Below are 23,371 nucleotides of genomic sequence, written 5' to 3' on the forward strand. Positions count from 1 at the left end.
AAACACTGCTAAGTTGAGGAGAGAAAAAAATACCAGTCTATAAATACTTTTGAATTTTTAATTGCCTTAAATTTCCCTGTGGCAGCTTTGATGATGAAATGGTCCTATTTCTTTCTGCATATTAATGGAAATATGAAACTTTACTTCAAATTTGTCCATTAGAACAAACCCTTAAAATGTTCCTCCTCATTCCTAAGCATGTCACAGAAAAAATAAAATCTGAAAATTGTGTTCCCACTTGCCCTTGCACATTCTAAAACAACTATGACTCAGATAAATACATAAATATTTTGCCATCTCTACTGTATTGCTACACAGAAAATCACAAAAACAATAACCTCCAAAGACATTTCATAAATGTCATCCATGTTAAATTATGCACTAAACACTTCTTTTCAAGTGCTTGTTTGTATGCGAGCTTATGATAAAATTCAACTCCCAAGTTTCTCATCTGGGTGAAATAGTAACTAGTCCACACTATCCCATGTTAAAAAAAAAATAATAAAAAAAGTAGATGTTATTTATAGATTAGTAGTACTTTAGTATGAAACGCTTGCCCTCTATTATTGCAAACAGACAGTTGGAAGCATGACAATTGAGAGCTCTAGCAAAGGCGGTAGGATAAATCATCTCAACATCACCTCACGGTTCCCTCGGTGAATTTTAATACGAGCCGGGGAATAAAGGAGAACTTGAATTTCGATGTGACATTCACCTGATGTACTCAGGCTCTTGTTTGAGCAGACGGCTAGGCGACATTTCCCTAACCTCGTACAGACACTCTTGGCTTGTCCATCAGTGACAAAGGGCGACTTTTACTGAGCTTCTGTCGACGTTGTTTCAAACAAACTGTCAAAGCAAAGCATCACTCACATGCAATTTCTCAAAAGCTTTGGAATATATTCTCGTTCTGCAAATAAGAAACTTGGGATGGTCCAAGCTGAAGGCCGTAGAGGGAAAAAAATAAACAGAAAAAAAACCTAAGGGATGCACCTGCGATGTGGCATGTTGACACTGCTGTCCTCTGTGGATTTATTCAACAGAGAAAAGCAATTACCGGTAATTTTTGTTTTTTGCATTTCTTGAATAATGTGCTGAAAACATGCCCTTTTGATTAATTCCGGCCTCATCTACATTGCCTTAACCTAATTTTCTCAAATTCAATCACTTGCAGGTTAACACAGTATTTAATTTCCTTAAATGAGCGACTTTACCTGCAGCGGTTTTCATTTGATTAAATTATTTAAAAGAAAAAAAGCAATAAAAATGTTCCATTCTAACATACTTTATGATAGATACTGACGGATACAATTTTAGTATTACAGTAAGCTTTAATTTATTGTGTGAAGCAAAGTCTATTTTCAATTACTATCTGAAAAATATGTAGAAATTAATTCATCATAACATAACTACAGACTAAGATTATTCATAGAATTATGATTAGAGATAGTATATTTTCAACATGTGAGAGTAATTTGCATTTTTCTATTTTAAAGACTTGATAATAATTTGTACATATTCATTTGGACTCATTCATTTTACTAAGAAATTTGATTTGATCATATCCTAACTCCTAGGTAGTTGTTTCAATAATAATTGGAGTTATAGGGGAAAAAAAAGTAAACCACTGTGTTGTTGTGAAAAGCTCATGTGGTTTTTATATGTAGGCCTCTATGCTTCAATGACAGAGAGCAGCAGTGAAAGATGCAGCCATCTGTTCCTCCAAAAGGCTCACAATACACCCACACAAATTCAAAAACATCAACAAAAGGGCCCCCCTAGCAGGACACCACTTGCAGACAGAGACTGGTGGGAGTCAAACTGTATCCAGCAGATGCATTTTCCTTTATGAAATCCACAGTGTGGATTATCAAATTAAGTGCTATATCCCAAAGCAGGGGGAAAGCGAGGCTCGGGACCCCTTTCCAAACCAATAAAATGGGTTGCCATTTTGCCTGACTACCTTGAAAGCATTTTGAACAAACTCACACAAGTGTGTGGAACAACTAACTCACTTGATAAATAAAAGAAATACATTTTAGCTACATAGAGCTGTTCACTGTATTTTTTGGACTATAAATCGTATGAGTACAAGTCATATAAGCCAAAAAAAAATGCAGTTGCAATTGACTATTAGTTGTAAATTGTGGGAAAAAGTGCAACTCAAAGTATGAAAAATAGGTTCCATCCAATCATGGATGCTCAAATAATAATATGCAACACTTTAATAAACAACTTCTGTCAAAACCACCATCTTTCCGTCATCCAATTGTGTTTTGCGAACTCTCAATGACCCCCTTATGTTGTGTGTCATGCAAGAGACACTTACATTAATGGGTGTCTATCACACTGGGATAATTGCAAGACCTCTTTAACACATGACAAACCACTAGAACCACAATACCATCACATCCTAATTTGTATTCGCCAAGCTTGTTCTTATCTCAACAATCAGGGTGCCCACATTCATTTCCTGTTAAACAAATGTAACTGTTAATTAATTGTGTTATAAAACAACAAAAAAGTCATTTACATCACCTACCTTTTTTAGATTAGCTAAGGGGAAAGTGCATTATAGGTCATTTATACAGACTAACAAATAGGGTCAAAATACTGCAAAATGACTTGTGATTGTGTTGCACTGAACTAAGATAGCTAAATATGAAGGAAGATTGGATCACATACCAGACTCAACTAGGAAATTAATGTAACCTCTAAATCTATCATATTTTTTGTAACTAGGATATTTCATATGCTATCAAGGTCGAATCTACAACATAGAAGGATCAGTACTAAACTATTTATATGAAGTTTGTAATAAGAAGTTAAGATATTTCATCACTGTGAGATGTTTGTGAGGGAAAAAAGCCAACAAGCATAATTGCGTTACAAGAAATTAATACATTTGTCTAATACTAATTCAGGGGAATTCATCAACTTCACAAACGTTTTGTTGCTTTAAATGCTTAAACACTTTAAATGAACCTAAGTGCATGAAAACTGGATGCACTGTGATTTTTATAAATTATTTTCTTATGTTTTTGCCTCCTCTGCATGTGTTACGATCCTATTTAAAAAAAGGTATTACCGAGGCGCTGTCCTAAAATAAGTACCCTGGACAGCTCCCCCATTCAAACAAGGAAGGTGCTGGCAAAGACTGAATCAAGTACCTTAGACAGCTCCCTCCATTCAAACAGGGAAGGTGCTGGCAAACAGGTGGGTCGCAGTTCTTGATATTTCCCCCTCTCACGGCTTCACCCACCAAAGAAACGTCCTTTGAGTTGACCTGAAGTCGCTGGATGCATCCAATAAATCTCGGTCCTTTTGCAATTCCGACATGCAATTCCCAATGGGTGGAAACAACCCCAAGAAAAATGGGACCGAATGTTCTCTGCAAAATAAAAGAGAAAACAGGCAGGAAGCCACATATCATGAATATTGTTTATTAAATCATACTAAATCAAAAATATATATAGTATGACCCCAAATTGTGAAAATGGGAAATGGAAGAAATATTACTACTATTGTCTTAATACAGTCATTCCGATATAAGGACACAAAATGCATTTAACCTTTAAAAGGTTTCTTTACGGTGAATAACTTTTCAGATTTGTTATTGAAGATAATGATATAATATTATGCTACTTTAACTAATTGTCAGCTGCAGAAAAGGCCAAGACAATTTTTTATGATCACATACGACATCTACCTCAGTTTTACTTATACGAGTTTTTGTGTAGAAATTTGAAAAAAATACCATCTTTTCCGCACATTCAATGAATATTAAAGTGTATTTCATCTATAAGGTGCATCAGATTATAAAACATAGTAGTAGTAGTGGTAATAGTTGTTGGAGATAGCGTTATACATCCATACTTTATACATTTCATACTATGATTAAGAAATATTGATCCATATACAAGGCACATCAGATCATAAGGCGCAATTTTGAGAACATTTAAGTCTTTTAGTTGCACTTTATAGGGCAGAAAATACAACACTTTAATAAAAAATTGTAGGGCTTTGCATTTAGTTCAACCTCACAAAGCATTTTTTCTTACTGTGCTTCTCCTCCCCCATCTTCCACTGCTAAAAGACAGAGCTACTCTAAGTGAAAATGATCGATTATGTGGCTGTTACTGTATAGATTCTAAACTGACCGACCAGGCCAAGATCTGATAGCGTCAATTTCACTAGACGCTTTGTTAAGGAGAATTTTGCCTGCCCACATCAGATGAACTATTTCCCTGAAGGTATCTGCCTGCAGCACTTTATAAGCTCGGGTTCCATTCTCATTTGGTTTCCATTGATGTTGCAGAACAGCACAATTGTATCTTAATTCCTCAATTGGTATTATTGGTTGGTTTATGTTCTTCTAAAAATAGACTAACCAGGGCCTGATTGAGTGATCTGAAAGAGAATGCTGTCACTTTCAGTGTTTTTGGTGAAACAGATTGAAATATTTGAGCAATTCCTAAATAGCAGGTGCTAAATTTTATGTTCAATCACTCTAATTTATTTTACGTGCTTTGGGAAATGGGCCTAAAAGTTGTGGAGATCTGCCAAATGCAAGAGGTTTTATATTTTAGGTAGCCCAGCTTGTTTTTATGATGGAACATTTTTGGAGAGAATCACAAATGGTGAATTAAGTTTGGATAAATGAAATTGGAAGTGGCAAACAAACAAATGACTGAGTTCCAAAAAAATAAATCTATCAGCTTCATAATTCTGGTGACCTCAATGAATAAAAGCAATGTTTTGCATAATTTGAAATTGGCTTAACCTTTGACATCCATTATTTGACTGTAAAATTGAAAAAAAAAACACCTAAAAAGCCTTGTATCAGAAAATAGTGGCAATTTAAATAACTTTTTACTCACCATATGTTTATGGAAGCACCCACACAAACTTTTAGTACAACAGACCTATTTCTTTCTAATCAATTTTGCCAAAGCCATAGCAGAGCCTAAATCTAATCTTGTTTATATCAGAGACCATTCAAAAGGCACCGTACCTCAAACAGGCATTTTTTGGTATATTTTTTTGTGTATTCTAAAGCAAACTAGATCCTTTTTCTAATTAAAGCTAATTCACGATAAAGTTGGCTTTGCAGTGTATAATTATGATGTTTGTCATCTTAAATGAAACCAAAATGAAAACATTTCATATCAGATACAAATGCTTATACTTAGAAATACTAATCTCTAATGTCATGCATTAGGAAAGTTGATGTTTTTCTTGGCATAGCTGTATTGTTAGTCAGTGAAAGTGTCATAAACAATAAAAATAAATCCCACTGGTGGAGTCCTTCATAAGTAACAGTTCTATGTATTTTTTCGTCCCAGCAAAGAAAAAACAAAACAAAAACAAATAAACAACCCCCCAGTCATTCATTGACAATAGACCTCTTAATAGACAAAAAGAGGCATTGTGGGAATTGATGCGTTACATTGAATGGGATGTTGCCAAACTGAATTGTGTGCACATGTCACATTGCTGTTTTTATGACTCTGACTTATCCCCACAATATCATTCCTCATAACTTGACAGTGGCGTTACCACACAAATGCAATGGAGGGCGGAAATGAGGCGCCGAGCCAAATAATCTTTTGAAATGTTGGCTTAATTCCATCAGATGTCATTGAAACGACAAATGGACCACCTGAAAGCTTGGAAAGTTTTGCAGAAGTATGCAAAGATTGAGCTCCAGAGAATAAATCTATTTCCCTGATAAACATGGTGATGCCAGCAACCACATTAAAAAACAAAAAAAAAAAAAAAACATTTTGTTTAACACTTGAGTGCCCACCAAATGGGTTGCATTTTTAGAACATTTTAATATGTTTGGGCCTCAAGATGGTAAAAATCACACAGTAATTCTTCTCATATTGTGTGCAAAATATTTATATTTGCATATACTGCTCTCATGACCTATATGTAATGTACTCTGTGGCGCTTAGGTGTGTAATCCTGGATGCAGTCTTTTGAAATACAAGCCTTCACATCCACTACAGTCAAAGTTGCTCTTGTTTTCGCGTGCACAAAGTTTTAGCATAAAATTCCGTGTGTGCTTTGACTTGATGCATTTGGATAGACTGAGGGAGCACATTTTACAAGCCACTCGAGCTGCACGTCGAAAAGAAACTGGTATGCAATGAAATGACGATTCAAGGGTGTTTACCCTATTTATGAGATGCGTTCATCTGAAGCATGTGCTAATGTGCTATTCACCAGTTTGTAAGTGGACTCCAAATTCTATCCTGTCATTAAAAGAACAGCTATAGCCCAGCCGGCGTTCTTGGCAAGATTTTCCTTCTGATCTCTATGTTGTGTTGTGTCACTGCCTTCAGACATTGTTCATTAGGTTTTCAAATGCATATCCGTTGCTTCACTGCTATTTTGTCGTCAACGCCAAAACACCATGTAGGGCTTTGACAGCAAAAACAGCGTGCTGAAATTGTCTAAGCCCTGTGGGTTGCCTTTGGTTCAGACAGCGGTGTTTCCTCTTAACGACAGCATATAGTTGTCAACTCAAGAGATCTTTGAGCTGACACCCACTGCTTCCTGCAGATTTCCCATGTACTCAAGTCGAAAAAGTGTACACTGCAGAAATAATTGTCGATAACATTTTGAAAGTACTACCACATCCATATTCAGGGTGCCCGGACCGGGCAACCAAACGTCCGGGCAACCAAACGTCCGGGCGACCAAACGTCCGGGCGACCAAACGACTGGGCGACCAAATGTCCGGGCGACCAAACGTCTGGTCATGAGTCAGCGGAGTCAGAATTTCATTTTTATTATGTTTGCCCACATTAAAAATGAACAAGAAGGCCACTAAGAAAAGAAAGTTGTGAAAGTGCATTAGTACACGAACACAATCTTCAAATTTTCAAAGCATAAAGAAGGTAAAGTGTATTTAAGCCTGTGTAAAGTTGGGTTTTCTAAAGTGTATTTGTAAAGGAAAAAGAAAATGATTCAGTTAAGATTGTTAATCAAACTAATGAGCATAACCAGCATGGCAGCAGGTAAAAATCAACATAGTGCTGCTTTCATTGCTTGTCAAAAAAAAAAAAAAAAAAACCTCACACACCATTATAAAAGGAACACAATAATTGCGGATAATATTCAATCAGGTTTTCTTGTTTTAATGGCCTTTCTGCTCGCAGTTGCTTTGAAAGAACCCCATTCATCACTTTTTACTGCAAGGGTATTTTATGCAACAGTTTGGCCTGAATTATTAACTTATGTTTTAAATGTGTGGATTTTTAAAAATTGTTAAACTTTTTAATCCTGCACTTTAATAAGAATAACCCAGAGGTATATTTCACAGAATGTTTTTTTTTTGTATAGCAACTGGATGTATGTAGCAACTAAAATATGTTATATTGTGTTGGAGTTTATCGTTATAATATATATTTATATTTTTTTATGTGAGACATATCCCTTGTAGCATTGTTTAAACAATTGAGGGATGCCTAATTGTGATTCCATGTGTAGAATATTGAATATTTGTTTCAAGTGACTTTAATCTATAAAATCCCTTTCATCACTTATCAGAGGAAAAACATGTAATTTTTCATACAAAACATTTCATCAAAGCTGGCATTTATATCATATGAAAGCATTTTTTTAGACTAAGAGCTCCACAAAAGCTTTTGAATGATTAAAAATGTAGTCATATTCCTAATTTCATTGAAAGGGTCAAAAGAAAAACAACATAAAGAGATAAAACTAATTTTCTAATTCCACCTTTAAACATTGATATAATGGAAATGTCATTGATATGGAAAATTAACAATCAATTAGTTAAGTGTGATTTATTATTGTTTTTGTTGAGATTTTTATCTGGACCAGCTCATAATGTTGTAAATTAATGTTTTAAGGTGCACTGGTGCATAATAATACTGCTGGGAAAAGTATAGTTGTAAAAGTGAAAAGTATAGCTTTGATCATCATAAAAGTGAAACACTGGAGTGTAACTTGTTTTCAGAAAAAATATTGGCAAAAACACACATTCACACACCCACCCCACAAGGGAAAAAGCACATAATTTTCCCCCAAAATGTTCTTCTCTATTAAGCTAGTGATGTCATGTTCATTGGAACTTCAGAGTACATCTTTGCACAAAATATGCATAATTTAAAATGCCCAAATATCAAGCGGCTACTTTTCTGCATAGTCTTGTAACTGTCAAATACTAATTTCAAAGTAATACATTCCAAATGCAAATGCTGTCCAGCTTGCTTTGTCTTTTAAATATAACAACACACAAATGATGAGGTCAAAGACTAAAAACACTCAAGTGGTTGTTGAAAAGATAGAAAGAGGTCATGTTACCTCTGTCATCGGTTGTGACACGTGCTCCTGGAGAAGCTGGGCCGGGCCATTATCTACCGCTATTTCAATCATACATGACCCGGCTTGTTTGCCGTTGGGCAGATTGTATCTAGAGAGAGAAAGAAAAAAAAAGAAAGGAGAAAGTGAATGAAAAATGCGCTCGTCAGACAATGCGCTTCCAATGATATCGCACAATAAAATCCAGCATGAAAATACAGAAGACAAAGTAGAGGCAGTAATGCAGCGTCTAATGTCACCGTTGAGACGACACTATAAACTTGCTATGTACACACAAGTTTATAACAAACTTTAGTCATTGCTAGTTCATTTGGAGTCCAAGCCGTAACCAAAACCCAAAGGCAGGGCAAATCAAAGTTTATGACTATTTTCATAGCTCTATTTTAATCGACACACAAAAAAACCCAACAACTTTCATTTCTAATGCTGGAATCACATTAAGATGTACTTATACAAACTCATCATGTTCTAAACAAAATGCGTTATTTACCACCCAATAAAAGATAAGCACAATGCTCATTATGTTCTTCAAGATTAATTAATGCTGAGAAAAAAATGGGGGCAGAAAGCAGATATACATAATAAAGCTAATGAGTTTGAGGTCCGTTTTTCTAGTTCGACCCTGTATTGGCCTCTCAAGGGAAATATACATTTGTACCAGTCATTAATGTTGCAGTCACAATGTTAAGTAGATGGTCTACTTGTGTCATAAGGCAGCTTTGGCAAAGTCAAGTGATTCCCGCTCTCCGATACATCATTTGTACATAATATGCAATAAGGGGCTGTGCATTATGTATGAGACTCTACAAGCTACGCAACACACATTCTAAAAAACTCTCCTGCACGGGAATAATGTGCAATTGTTTCGCTCTATTTATTTTGACTTTGTTTGCTAACAAGTACATCATTTGTCATTCATAATTTAAGTACAAGTTATTTAGCATGCATAAAACATTTGATTTAAAAAATTTGAGCTGGAAAAAAAGCAAACTGCATGTCTTTATATCCATGGCAACCCTCCCGATTGCTGAACTCGATAATCTATGCAAGCATGCATAAATCCAGGGAGTCCTACACATCTCAAGTTATCACAACACTAATGATGAGGTCTGATGTAAAGTCATCCGAGCATATCATAGCAATTATGAGATACCATGCGTATTGCTTAAAAATGAGGAAAAACCTGCGATGAAGGTTCTTTCAATACTGTTAAATATGCAGATACCACCTTAGTCTACCAAATCTTCCAACACAAACCACATCCTCCACTGCAAGTACAAAAAAATCCAACCCATCAACTATGGCTGGCTCGAGAGGTGACTGTGTAGCTCCCTTCAAAAATAGTGCTTACAGCCAAAGCACCTTCTCTGGCTACAATCTTACATATTTACATATGTTCATTAACATCAATATATATATGTTCATTAATATGTGCTGTCTCATCAAATAAATCAATCCAAAAATAACAGTGAGGCAGATGGGCTAACCACCATTTGATAAGTGTCTTTACACACACGAGTATTTGTTTACTCCATAAATGAATCGGAACCAAAAGTCTGCCATTGGTGGTGTTGTTCACACAGGAAACCTTTAATTATCCCTTAATGCACTCCTTACGATCACACTGGGATGCCTTCCAAGTACACTTAATCGATTATAACTGAAGTGATCTGGTTGTCTTGAAGACGGTTTGCCATTCATCCGAGCAGGCTTTATCGGCTATGCACATAGGCCCGAAATGCCGTATCTAGCTTAAGTGTTAATGTGGAAAACTAACATTTTTATCCTTTTAGTTCAAGACACTGCCCAAGTAAGATTGTTGTCCTTTTTGTGAATGAACTATAATATTTACAATGGACTCCAAACAGTCTTTTGCCCAGTGTGGTCATGGAGAATGAACCAATTGGAACAAATATAACAGAAGACCTAAATACATACTACCAACGTTCGTACATCACTTCGAAATAAATGGATTCTGGGAAAGGTATGCGAGGATAGAATAAACATGGTAGTGAGGTTTTACATCTTTTTTTGTAGGCTGACATCTTTTTTTAAATTATCGTCATAATATTATTAAAAATGATAAAGATAAAATAAACAGCTATGTAATAAATGGAGAATCCACTTAATTTCCATTTGATGATTTTACCAGTAAACCATTCAATGAGACGGTTATATCTTATGATAGAAACATTTGCAATTTCAAGCACTGAAAAAACTTTTCAAAGTCAAGCTCATTTCCCACTTTGAAGAGGCACCTGAAGATTTTTAACACCATGTTAGACACATGGGATATCTCATTTGAGCATTTTATAATAGTATCTTTCTTTGATTGGTTCTGCTAATGCCGCAAAGACGTTCCCCGCGAGACCCAAAGAGCAGGTTCACTGTGCAAACATGATGATACGACTTCAGGAGCTCTCGTGAGCATACAGGATGTTTCAACTCGCTCATCTGCTGGATTTGCTCTGAGGCACACATGACTATTCATGAAGATGACTTTTTTACGTCATCTAGTAGCCACGTAAAAAAAAAAAAAGAATTATTCTGCCGCAGGTGCTTGCCAGCTCTATTGTCATCATCATCATAATTATCATCTTTGCTACTACACCATGCAATCATGCACAGCATACGGTACACCTGCATTAACTAGTGACTTTGATACAATTGTGTAGAACATTTTGTCTTTCTAGAAATAAACGGTGTCATTTAGTTTCTTCTGTATATGAAATTAAGTGTGAATATCAATGGGTTATCATATAGATGTCCATTGGGGTCTTTGCAATTATATCCACATTGGTTATAGTCATAATAATCATGAAGAAATAATCCTAGCATAATGTTAATAATACAAAATGTGCTCAGGAGAAAAATGTTCTGAAATGATTGGACAAAAAGTAGTGAGGAAGTAAAAAGACACTGCAGACAAGAACAGTACCTTTCGGGTAACTGAACATTCTAATCTTTTCAAAAATAGAACTGTTGTTCCAGCTCTTGTATTGGATCTTATTGTATCAGGCAGTTGTTCTCAGTGTTGTGGACCATGACTGTAGAAATACAATCACACACTGACAAAGACTCGATTACTCACACAAAGAGAGGCGAAAAAGGCTGCGTGTAAATTCCTCCCTTGTGCACCATTCAGTGTTCAGTCTCGCAGGACCGACAGTGGTGCCACTTGAGGTAAACAAACAAATACATGTATGAATATTTCATTTTCTCTAAGTACACACGACCACAATATGGCAGTGATTATTTACACTGGGTCATTACTAATTCATGACTTCATCTGGCTAACGCTCTAATCATAGGTTGTTGTTTTTTTGTCATCTTAGACATCCTCATTTAGACTCTGCTACGTGACTAATTTAGCGCACAGAGCCACTTTGAAATGAAATAAAAGCTGTTTTCAGAGGATAGCATTTCAGTATTTGCAGCACCACACGTTAACACAGAAGTACGAGCAAAGGTTTTTTTCCCTCCTAACAGTCCTTTTGAACAAGGAAGGCTCCTTCACGGTGCCCCGCAGATAATTAACGACAAGGTTGGATCATTAAAATGTTAGTATTGCATAAAACATCTGAAAGCTTTGGCGACAGATGGCAGTAAAGCATTGTGCAGCACGTCTATGCAACACTTCTCAGCAGTTGATGAAGTCTTATTATTCTAATCATATTTCATAACCTTACAAAGGCACACCATTATTCCAGAATTCATCATTTTCAGCTCACTTAGCACCCCAGTCTGTCTATGGCAAGAGTGAGTTTGCTCAGTGGAGATTCATACCTGCGAGCAGGAAAAGAAATAGGTCACATGCAATAAATGTAGATGGAAGAGAGCACGCACCTGTTACATTCCCACTTGGAAGATAAAACCACCAGTTTGCATCTATTTAATGATCGTGTACACAAGCGCTTCCAGATTATTGATATTTCTATTGACTTCAGTGAAGTGGAGATGTTTACACTAAATTCTTCACTGAATTAGTGACAGTTGTGGTGCTATCACTCCATTGGATTCGTCTACCTCAGCACCTGCTTTTGTATTTGTATTTGGACAGTGTGTAACTGTGTGTGGTTAGTACTTCAGTTCCTACAATAAAGTAGACAGAAGTGCTAGAAATTGAGTTGGTGAAGAAAGAGGAGAATCTTTTGCAGCTCTTCTATTGAATTTTATAGGATGCACAAAAACAGAAGAGGAAAAGTTTTCATGATTACCATCCACTATTTGCATTGTTTTTTTTAAACAGAAGAGCTTTTTTCCACCCAAAGAATTTTAACACCAAAAGAAATCCCACACTTTTGGGATGCGCTCAACCTTTCATTTTTTTGTATAAATCAATCTTTCTTTTGAGTCTTTCAGCAAAAAACAAATTAATTTGTCTTAAAAAAGATTTGACGGAAAACACTAATATACACAGCAAACCTACACAAAGTAAAATATCTATCAACATCTTACAAATAGAATACAAATCAACATAATCAAATCCCATCTACAATACATCCACTACCAAGACCAAATCAGCAAAATCCCACTGAGTATAATAAAGAAAATAATGAGATATCTCATTCAAATCCACAGTATTTAAACTTATGAACACAACTACTTAGCATGATGGCTGCTAAAATAAATACTACTCCTTGAGGAATCATCAAGTGATAAAAAGCCATTTGGAGAATCAAAGGATAGCTTCTGCCAGTTGATGGAGCCAGAAAAGGTAATCAATTGTCCTTTTCTAATTAAAACTCCACATTGCTAAATGAAAGATCTTCCCATTATTCACTCAGACACTAATTACAGTAGTGATTACTTTAGTTATGACTTTCCTATAATCTGGGGTTGTTGTGACGTTGGTTTATGTCGCTGCTTTCGGGATTGTGGTGGGTGCACGTTTTGGTACGATCCATCTAGCTATTCATTTGCTATAATTCTTAACCCGCCCAATGTGGGAGCTGGAGAGGTCAATAAATGACCATGCATAAGTTGCTACTAAATCGCAGGTCTATCGCTTAATGTGGTCTGGAGAACAAGAACGTTTATGTGGATTTGAGAGAATTCTTAGAGAGGATTCATGTTTGTATGTTCAATGAACATTTTGTCAGATGTAGATAAGACTACTACACATGAAGAGCTAGAAAGCAAAACGAGTACAAAATCCTAATGATAGACAGTAATAAGACTTCCATTCTCTGAAATGACAAGAGGAGGGAGAAAGGAAATGGCAAGCGTTTAAACTAATAGCATTTTCCGAGAACCTGAAGTTTCGCATCCTGTGACAAGCAGAGGTGATTTTGCAGAATTACCCGTTGAACAAAAATCTATAACTAATACGGAATGCAGTTTTCTAAGTGTTAAAATAGTCAACCAACTCCTAAAAACCAAAAATCTAGCAAAATGTAAATCACGTTTCAGAAAAGAGGAAAATCATGTCAATATTAGAACAATTTTTTTCAAATCACCTGCATTTCTATTCATTATATATCCCCAGTATACCATATATAATGTACCTTTGCATTATTCTATTCTGATTTTGCAATTGCTAGTGGATGTACATAAACACACAGCAAGAACACACCCAATGCAAACCTCTTCTGCATGTATAAAACAAAAAGAAAAGGAACATGATTTATTCAAGTGTGGTAGCCAGACAACACTGTCAAATGTCTGGCAGAAGAAGGAGAATTGTTAACGAGATTTTGGTCAGAACAAAAAAAAAAAAAGGAAGAAAAAAAAATAACCAAAAGAAAAAAGAAGAAGAAGAAACTTTAGGAAATACATTTTCGCCCCCCAAAACTGTGTCACTAGAAGAGAAGTAAGATTGCTAAGCTCAGAGCAGGTGCAGCAGCTGTGTAGATCACCCACCAGAGGGCTTTTAATGTCATTTAAATAGACCCTCCACGTTGGTTAATGTGTTGATTTGCACTCATCCTTCCAACTACTTGTGGGAGCAATTATGTCATTATAAAAACTGCAGTGCATAACAGCACAGCATGGATAAACAGCTAAGAAAGGCAAGAAACTTTTTATTTGCAGTACATTCTCACCTAAACACTACAATGGATTCTTCCAATACCACGCACATTTGTCATCTAGCAATAATAAGAAAAAAGCAAACAAGATTTGCCATGGTAGGTTACGCCAATGTTTTCCAACCAGAAAATGTTTTTGGGGGTTTTGCAAAGTGAATTTCTATAGTTAACTAGAGCTTCATGTTTTGATTATTAATTCTTTATTTTATGCTTAGTGTAAGAGCTGTTCAATGATTAATTTGTTGAGTTAAAGAGGGAAAAAAATCAATTTCAACATGCTTTGGAGGCAAAGTGAAAGTCATTAATATGCAGCTAATTGGACTAAATTTAAATTTTGGGGCAAGAGCAAAGTAGATAACATTTGCTATAACTGCCTGGTAGAACATCTTCAAGCTCTTGCACATGCATTAAAGTCACAAAAATTAACATCCATATTAGTATTCCATTCCGCCCATAGTCAAGAGTATTCTCAAGAACTTGTACTGCCTCACTATCTAATTGACCTCCCCCGTGGTGGTATAATATGCGAGTTCGCGTGGTGTGAAGGTAAAACATAATGCAATAAAAATGGGTAATTTACACTGCCCATCCGGACCATATAAGACATTTTCAATAAGCTATCAAAAGGTATGTAGAGAGATTGAACAAATATTTTACTGCGCTGAGCAAAAAGGGGCCATGAGTATGCATTTTAGTTATGATATGTATACTGAATATAATTTTTTTTCGTTGGCCTATTACCCATCACACTGACAAGAATATGTCTCTATGGATCTGACAATTGACAAGATGACATGTGCAGAAAATGACCAAATAGTGAACATTTAAAATCCAAAAAAAGGCAAAGGCAAGACTGAATGAGAATGAGCAATGTGTTATTTGTAAATTTACAGCCAAGAGTATGACCTGAGCTGTATAAAAAGCAAATTGATTCAATGAGGACAACCCAAGTGTTGGGAAAAGCAGGTTGTCACTGTCCAAACCTAACCACATGATGCCATGTCCTCATTTGCATATGAATTGAACTGCTTCACAATTTAAGGCTAAAAGGGAGGCAGAGCTCAGCAGCAGACGTTCACTCTTTTTGTCCAAAAGCTCAGACTCAAACAGTGTGATCACTTTTATCTGGATTAAACATGTAATTTTACATGGATACACATGGTGAAACAAATCTGCTGTCTCATTGAAAACATTGCCTTCGTAATCCGTTCGCAATGGTGCTGCTCTTGTTTATAAAAGTGAACATATTTTCTTTGGCCGTTCTCGTATAAATGTACCAGCACAAAGAAATAGCAAAACAAGTTCTTTTTCAGCTCTTTATACTCCAAATAGTATTTTTTTTGTCCATGTTGATCATTTAAATTAGCAGAACTAATTGTACTTCTATTTCTAACTCTTCAAGTTAAGGATAAGGGGAGTTACAAATACTTAAAATAATATTCTAAGGAAAATCTGTAAATTTAAGTAGTTTTCTTAAATTAGTTAGCAGTGGAGTGAACTGTAATCAAAAAATGATTCTTACCGAATTGTCATTGGCGTCCATTTGTTATTGTTGATGTTCTGGCTGGCTGCCACATTGAGAACATGTTTACCACCACATCCAAGCTCAGCAACAGGATTTCCATCCTGGAGGAACACATGAAGGAAAGTCCCCCCAAACGTCTGCTCCTCAGCTGAAAAAGTTGGGAAAAAATACCATGTCTGATTATTTGTCATCATAATATCAAGCAAAGAGATTTCACCCACATTTGCCAGTTCCTATCCATCTTTAACAGGCTTCTGAGAAAGCAAAAATTAGGCCAAATGGTATCTCCAGAAGCATCACTATCACACCAAATGCTTCTTTGTAGAACGCTTTGGAAATCATACTTGTACTTTTTCATGAATCCAAACTTGATCCTACAACAGCACCAAGCTGCATCACAAGTTGAACATCCGACTAAATTTCCAGACTAATTTAAATCCTTCCACAGTGGGAGCGTCTACAGTGGAGAAAAACAGCGGGGGTCCGACAGGGAACTACAGAGCTAACACCCAAACAGAAGCTCAGGATCTACGGCAAGGTGAAGGAAGGAGGATGCACATTAATCCTGCACAATTCCCTAAGAAGATGTGAGAATGTACGTGTCTTTGTGTAAACCAAAGCGCAAGCATTATACCATCATGACGAAACCACTAATAACCTTGAATCCCATCAAGAAGAAGAGGTCAAAAGACAACCAAGAGGCAACATAAGCAACCTTGGGTACTTTGATTTGATGACCGAGTCAAAGCGCTTTGAAAAATCTGGCACATGCTTGAAGAATTTGGACAAATAGGTGCAAACCGTTGAGACGCAGTTCAGTATGTCTTTGTAGTACTCCTGCCATGTGTGATAAAGTGATGGGGAGTGAGAAAGAATGGAAATGGATGAGAGGAATTGGTGCAAAAGCTGAGCTTGTTGTTTCCAGCCTGCATGGCTACTGATATGACAGCGCTCAACAATTCCTTCAGGATAAGACGAGCATTTCGAAAATCCCCCATCTTTTTGTCACAGATAGGCTACGCTTAGCTTAATACTGGAGTCAGATAATGCCTGTTATAAGCTGACTTGGAGGTCTTTCTCATCATAAACTGAGACAGTGAGACTCTTAACTGTGACATATTATCAGAATGGGACGCAAAAGGAAAATCATGTTCAGATAATCCACCATTTCCTGTATGACTCGTCGTCCTCTCTGGTGAACTATCACAACCGCAAATATTACCAAGAAAAAGTGCTCTTTAAAAGCACAGTTTTGGGAATTCAGGGAAAATAAATTTAACGTGAACTCTCCAATTGTAGCTAATTTACATTTACCAGGGCAAGATGAACCGTATGGATTTTAAATTCTGTCCGACCGAGGATCGTTGAGCAGGACGAGGTGAAAAGTCAGTCTGGAATTACATTCCTTTTAGTTCTTCCACATGGGATTTAACTTTTTTTTTACACTGTAAAGGATATAACTCAAATAACTTTAAAAGCCGGCCAGCATAAATTCTTTTTCAATGCTTTTTCATCCCTAAAGTTGGTGTGTCTGACACACAAAGTGGTTAGAAACAGAAAAAAAGCGATACAAACATGTTTTAGGCACTCAAAACCCACAAATTCCTTTACATGATGACCCCTAAGAACAAAACAAATAAAAAAATGTACCCAATCCAGAACATGATTGAGCAGTTGACAGCCATATAGGTCAATGATTCACTTCGCACAGCAACAAACGTCCTTTCAAAACAAAAGAACTGGAAGCCCCTACCATTATTCATCTGTCGACAAGTAGTATTTATTGTGTCAAGACTGACCCATCTTTTTACTTTCCATTTTTCAACATTGAGGACATGGTTGTTAGTCCCCATGGTGCTGCTACTCTGCGTTCATCCTTATGTTGGATTCTGTCACCATTTTTTTTTATTTTTTACTCATATATAGCCTCTTTCTTACTCACCCCATCGCTTCGGAATTCTCTGCTTGAGCTGACAATTGAAGTCCAGGGGGAGATATACATGTTTGCTTCAGGGAAGAGGTGTAACAGCAAAAAAAAAGAGGGGGTATGTAAGAATAATCAGCTCTAGTATGAAGGATTTTTGCATCTCAATGTATGTCTTTTAGTTGTTTCCTGATTAATTTTGTCTGTTTAATCTCTGGAGGGTTTTTTTTTTGCAATTGCTATCCTCTGATGTCAAAGACATGCTCTGCCATCAGCCAGGAAGTATTACTAGATAAAAGGCAATGTGCCCTCAATGTATGCTTTCTGAACATCCGTCTCTTCCTATGACAAGCATCACGGTTTCTTTTTCCTGGCTTCCGCAAGGAGCTGAAGGTAAACATTTCAGACAAATATGACACTGAGCAAACAGACCTCATTATAATTAGGAATTATAGAATAGACTTCAAGCTTCAAACCTATTTTTTTCTCTCTGTGAGTGTAATGATGAAAAGATGGCATGTCATCAGAGTAGTCATTATTTTTTGGACTAATCTATAAGAAAATCTGAAAAAGGCCAAGATGAGGGCTTGCTTAAAAATCAAAGAGGCCAGATGATGTGTGGCAGCTGATAAATGAGGTGGTGAGTCTTGACAGGAAGAAGGTGAAATGATTAGGATTTTTTTTTTGACATGATCTAATTCCTTTTTTTGATCACAATGAAGTCCTCCTGCTGGACCTTGTGACAAGTCATTCTCTGCAAGGCACTAACAATTTCTCTTTTCACCTAAAAATGAAATGTGATTTTCAAAAGATGATAGCGGAAAATAAATAACTTGATCATTTTGAAGAGGATGCCCTGAAGTGCATTGCCATGTATAATGACTCTGTAAATGTAAATGAGAGGCCATGAACTGGACAGTGATGTCACGGATAAGAGGTTAATCTGGGTTACAGCGCAAGAGATGAATGTTGTGATGTCTGCGCGCGTTTGGTGGCAAATCAATCACGGATAATCACCACCCAATCCATCGAGGTTAGAGTTCTGCTGGACTTGCAAGTGCCTCAGTGTGGAGTCACACAGGGCAGAGATAGCCTTGCACGATTGGGGTGGTTGCACTCATCAGGGCAAAACCATGCTCAACTGAGACCTGCTTTTTTTGGTCGCCATCTTACTTTTATTTACACAATGGTTCTAGAACAAAGGTTCACCATTCCCCTAAAGCATTTATTTGACCTATCCTATACTGCATAATCAATTCTGTTTTCAATAATGCAGTTTGAAAACTAATATAATGAAAACAAGATTTAGTGACGCCAAATTGACTATTTCGACACCGACACTTGTCAAGAAAAAAACTGACATTATAAATCTAAATTATTAAACAAAATGGGTTTCCCTGCAGCTCGATTTGAAGCCAATTGATTTTTATATTCAATAACATTACGCCCAAAGACTATTTCCCCTAATCTAAACTGTCTACCTAGTCAATTAACCGAGCAGATTTTCTACAATTACAGCATAATGACTGCCAACAGTCAAGCACAAATTATTTTTACACCAATAACTACATCTGCAAAATCCAGCTTTATTTCACATAGCTGAAAGTTAACTCAACATTGAAATAAATGACCAAGATCTGAGTGATTCCAAAACAATGCTGTATTGTTTTAAACTTCTGTACATTGGTGTCTGCCTAGCTATCAAAATGTCCCTCTGCTTCAAAAGACAAGAGTGCATGCATGGGTGAAGTTCAGAGAACAAAAGAGCTGCCAGGACAATGTAGCACACAGAATTAATGTTAAGGTTCAGCTCAATTTGTGCAAGCCTTAGCTCCAGCAGGTCTGCCTGAGACTGGCTTGTCTTTGTCCAGAAATTCAACGCTTTCTCAATCTACTAAACCAACACATTTAGTAGATGCTTGGGATTGTAACCATAGCAACATGTGATCATCTGTAATCACCACAACAAGGATGCTGTTTCTAGATTTCTTAATCTTTTCATTAATGGACAAAAAATAAGTTGGTTCCATTGAGGAAACACAGTTGCCAGGAAAACTGACTACCTTGAGAAAACCCACAAACTGGCCCCTTGATCTCAGTACTGCAGTTATTCACTGACCTGCCTGGCACTTGATACTTCATCAGTATTCATATGAGTTCCAAGGCCAACTTAGCTTTTTACCACGAATAACTTTTTTAAATTCACAGTTTTGTTTGCAAGTTTTTTTTTTTTTTAAAGTTCAGATTTTAATTCAGATGAAAGCAGTCCCACAAGAGACATTAATATCACAATTATGGAAAACATTAGGTAATTTGCACTTACAAGGACATCTGCAGGGAAAAAGCAACATTAAACGCCATCAAAATAATTGGCTTGTACAGAAATGCATATTTCTGTTTTATCTGCGTTTGCATGCCGCAATGCTCTAATACTTTCAAACATAAAAATTCAAACTATACTCACTGTAGAGAATGGTGCCTTGCGTATATCGAGTTTTCACAGTCAAATGGAGAGTAACAGTGGTGTCCTTGGCAGGAGGGGCTACATTATTACTGGAATCAGAGGTATGGAGAACAGATGTAAGCGACTGCAACTGCAAATAAGATGTGCCATCAAAAGCTGGGATGTATACTTTAGACTCTGTTAGAAGAAGACAAAAAACAACAAAAACAAAAACACATTACTCCTTCATAAAAGAGAAAATGATATTTGGATATTCTGAATAACAACTGAAGCAATTAAACAGTGGCCAATACATTATCATATCTGTACTGATCTATGATGTGATTCAGTTCCTGAAATTTGGCCTCTCAGATTAAGTAATCTCCATTCCATTCATCTTTGAATCAATAGACTTTTTTTTTGTCTTGACAAAGAGCTCACCTGGCTTTTATGTCATGAGCCCGTGTCATTGCTTGCGTAGGTTTCGCATAATATGCATGCAATACAAAGTAAAAATAACAAGAACAAAGCAGAAAGGACCTTTAAAATCCAGACTTTTCTTTTTTTGGATCGCCATTGGGTAGTGTTGATGTACCAATGCTGTAGCCAGCATGTGTAGTTGAAGTGACACCGAGCAAAGTTGTCAGGTCTGCCTTTGCTGCACTGACAGTTTGCCTATTAGCAGTCAGCAATTCTCTGCCAGGGCTATATGGTGTTGTTATTTCCCCCTGGATGACAAAGGGTATGACTTGAAGGGGAGCTGAAGGAGGTGCCTACTCAGGTCATCAGATCCAAAAGACAATGACATTGCACACCTGGTAGAGTGCATTAGAGAGCTAGGCTTCATGACAGATACAAAATTGCCAGTTCCAGCCCAAGTCATAAAATGAATGTCCAAAACCATGTAGATATTTATTTTCCTGGGGGTTTACATGACAACATATCATGTAAATCATTAGCAGGGGCATTTTTTGCCACTGTTTTGTGAAAAGGCAGGACTTTTGAGATGGTCCCTGCCAAGACTTTAGGAATAGGCAAGTAAACAGCCCATTTTCCTGCAATTTATGTAATATTGTTGTTAGGAAGAGTACCTAGTTCACTTTTCTTTTTAAACTTGAATGAAAATGATGATTATTAACATGCATTTGTGCTGCAATCGTGACTGACACCATGAGGTCCTTATCAAAAGTCGAGCAAATTTAAGAGTTACGTTTGGGAAGTTTTCCTTTTCTGTAATATATGTACGTATATTATATACTATACTTTATTTAGTGACAATCCCAGGCAATAGTCAGCTTCCTTCTAGATTTGGGATTTTATGTCCTCAGCCTGACATTTGTGATCTTCAAATTTGACCGGCTAAAGTTAACAACTGTGATTTCAGAATTTTAATCTCAAAGGGTGCCTGGTCAATGACTGTTTAATATTAAGTGGCCAAGAATATGGTCATGCCAGTTAGATTTCTAAGATATAATAAATTGTTTCCTCAAATAGGAGGTGATTGGTGCTAGACCTTGGAGAAACGACAATGTGCTATCCCTGCAAGTAGTCAATTGAAAGCTACGTGATGATGACAGGATTAGTTGAGGACTAAATGGCTTAGAGGGAAAGATGTAGTCATAAAAGACAAAACCATCGAGGCGGGAAATTATTCAGTCTGTATTGATTATGACCTCCTTCTACGGCTCATTACCTTATGTCCCTATTTCTTGAATATCTGAAGGTCTGTTGTAGGATGTCGGCTGAGAGTGAATCATTCAAATGAAAGGTGATTGCAGGTTTGTCCCATTTATGTCTTTTCAAAAAGTTCTACCTTATCGAGGGTTATTTAAAAAAAAGTATGATACCATGCTTTATTCTGTCTTATGAATTAATGTAACCTATTTCCAGAATTTGTAGGACAGTTTGAGTACTTTTGTTCTTTGGCCTTCTTCACCCAAGAACTTTAGACCTTGAAAATAAATTGACATTTCAAGTTTGAAAGCAACTTTAACAAATTATTTCTTTAAGAAAAAGTTAATCTTTGAAGTTTAATGGAAACATTCAAGTTAAATTTTAACTGGCTGAAACTAAAATTACTGGCACTAATAATTAAATACTATTTATGTATACTAGTGTCTGAAAGACATTTTAAGTCATCAAATTCAATGAATATTTTTTGTTTATACTGTCACCATTTACAGGTGCATTGGTAAAAAATAGAATATAATGCTGTAGCAGTTGTATTTTATCTCGACTTGAAATAATCAGAGCAACAAAAACACCCACAAGTGTGGTGATGTAATCTTAAAAAAAAAAAAAAAAAACCTTGCATATTTCCACCGAGCAGGTTAGATTTTTCTTTAACCGTGGCAGTTTTTGTAAAACCTTATGATATTGCTTTCTGTAACATAGACAATGAAAATAAATATTCAAAACATGTAAATGGGTTGTCTACTCTGAGCAGTAGAAGATTAGCATCCCACATGCTGCTTTAGGCTTTTAACACCATTTTCAAATGACTAAACAACAAATAAGATTTGAGGGCGAAACCTGCATAAATACATTTTACATTAGATCCAAGCACATTATATGTATCTTACTGAAATCAGTTTGATTCAAAATTAACTTGCAAGTCTATGCAATGTGTACTCTTGATGTGTAAGCATGCAAGCTTTCACGATGCAAGTAAGCAGTTCAATGTCATTAGTTCCATCCGAAGATGACATTTGGATAAACAACGAAGAGCAGAGATGACTCTCTCTTCTTTTGTGGCCATCACTTAATTTAACGAGATGTGAAGACAAGGTTGTTAGCAAGGAAAGCTGCCATGGTGACAAACATGAGCAAAGGCTTTGTCAGCATGTAAACAGCCCATGGACTACTACAGTACATCGTAATCAGTGGTTGCAAAGTACAGCAATGGATGAGTGCTTGTATAAGATTGGACTCCTTTAAACCTGAGAGACTGCATAACATACTTTTGAGGACGGTTCGTTCTCACAAAGTCAGCAGAAACTAATCTGAAGCCCCACTGCTGGTCTTTAAAGCGAGACTTCATGGCTAGGAGAATTTGTTGGATAAGCAAGAACTTGTTCTCCGGTCCAAAAAAT

The 23,371-nt window shown here is 36.4% G+C and overlaps 1 protein-coding gene across 1 annotated transcript in view; it reads right to left on the reverse strand.

The window, feature by feature from the left end:
- eys (EGF-like photoreceptor maintenance factor) overlaps positions 1-23,371 on the reverse strand; it is an 82,404-nt gene that overhangs the window by 11,055 nt on the left and 47,978 nt on the right. Inside the window, exons 39-42 of the mRNA XM_077729412.1 lie at positions 20,301-20,477; positions 15,910-16,060; positions 8,341-8,449; positions 3,171-3,391 (exon numbers count right to left, since the gene is read on the reverse strand). Coding sequence (XP_077585538.1) covers positions 3,171-3,391; positions 8,341-8,449; positions 15,910-16,060; positions 20,301-20,477 — 658 coding nt within the window. The remainder of the gene's footprint in view (positions 1-3,170; positions 3,392-8,340; positions 8,450-15,909; positions 16,061-20,300; positions 20,478-23,371) is intronic.

This window comes from Stigmatopora nigra, chromosome 12, assembly GCF_051989575.1.
Source record: "Stigmatopora nigra isolate UIUO_SnigA chromosome 12, RoL_Snig_1.1, whole genome shotgun sequence".
Lineage (NCBI taxonomy): Eukaryota > Metazoa > Chordata > Actinopteri > Syngnathiformes > Syngnathidae > Stigmatopora > Stigmatopora nigra.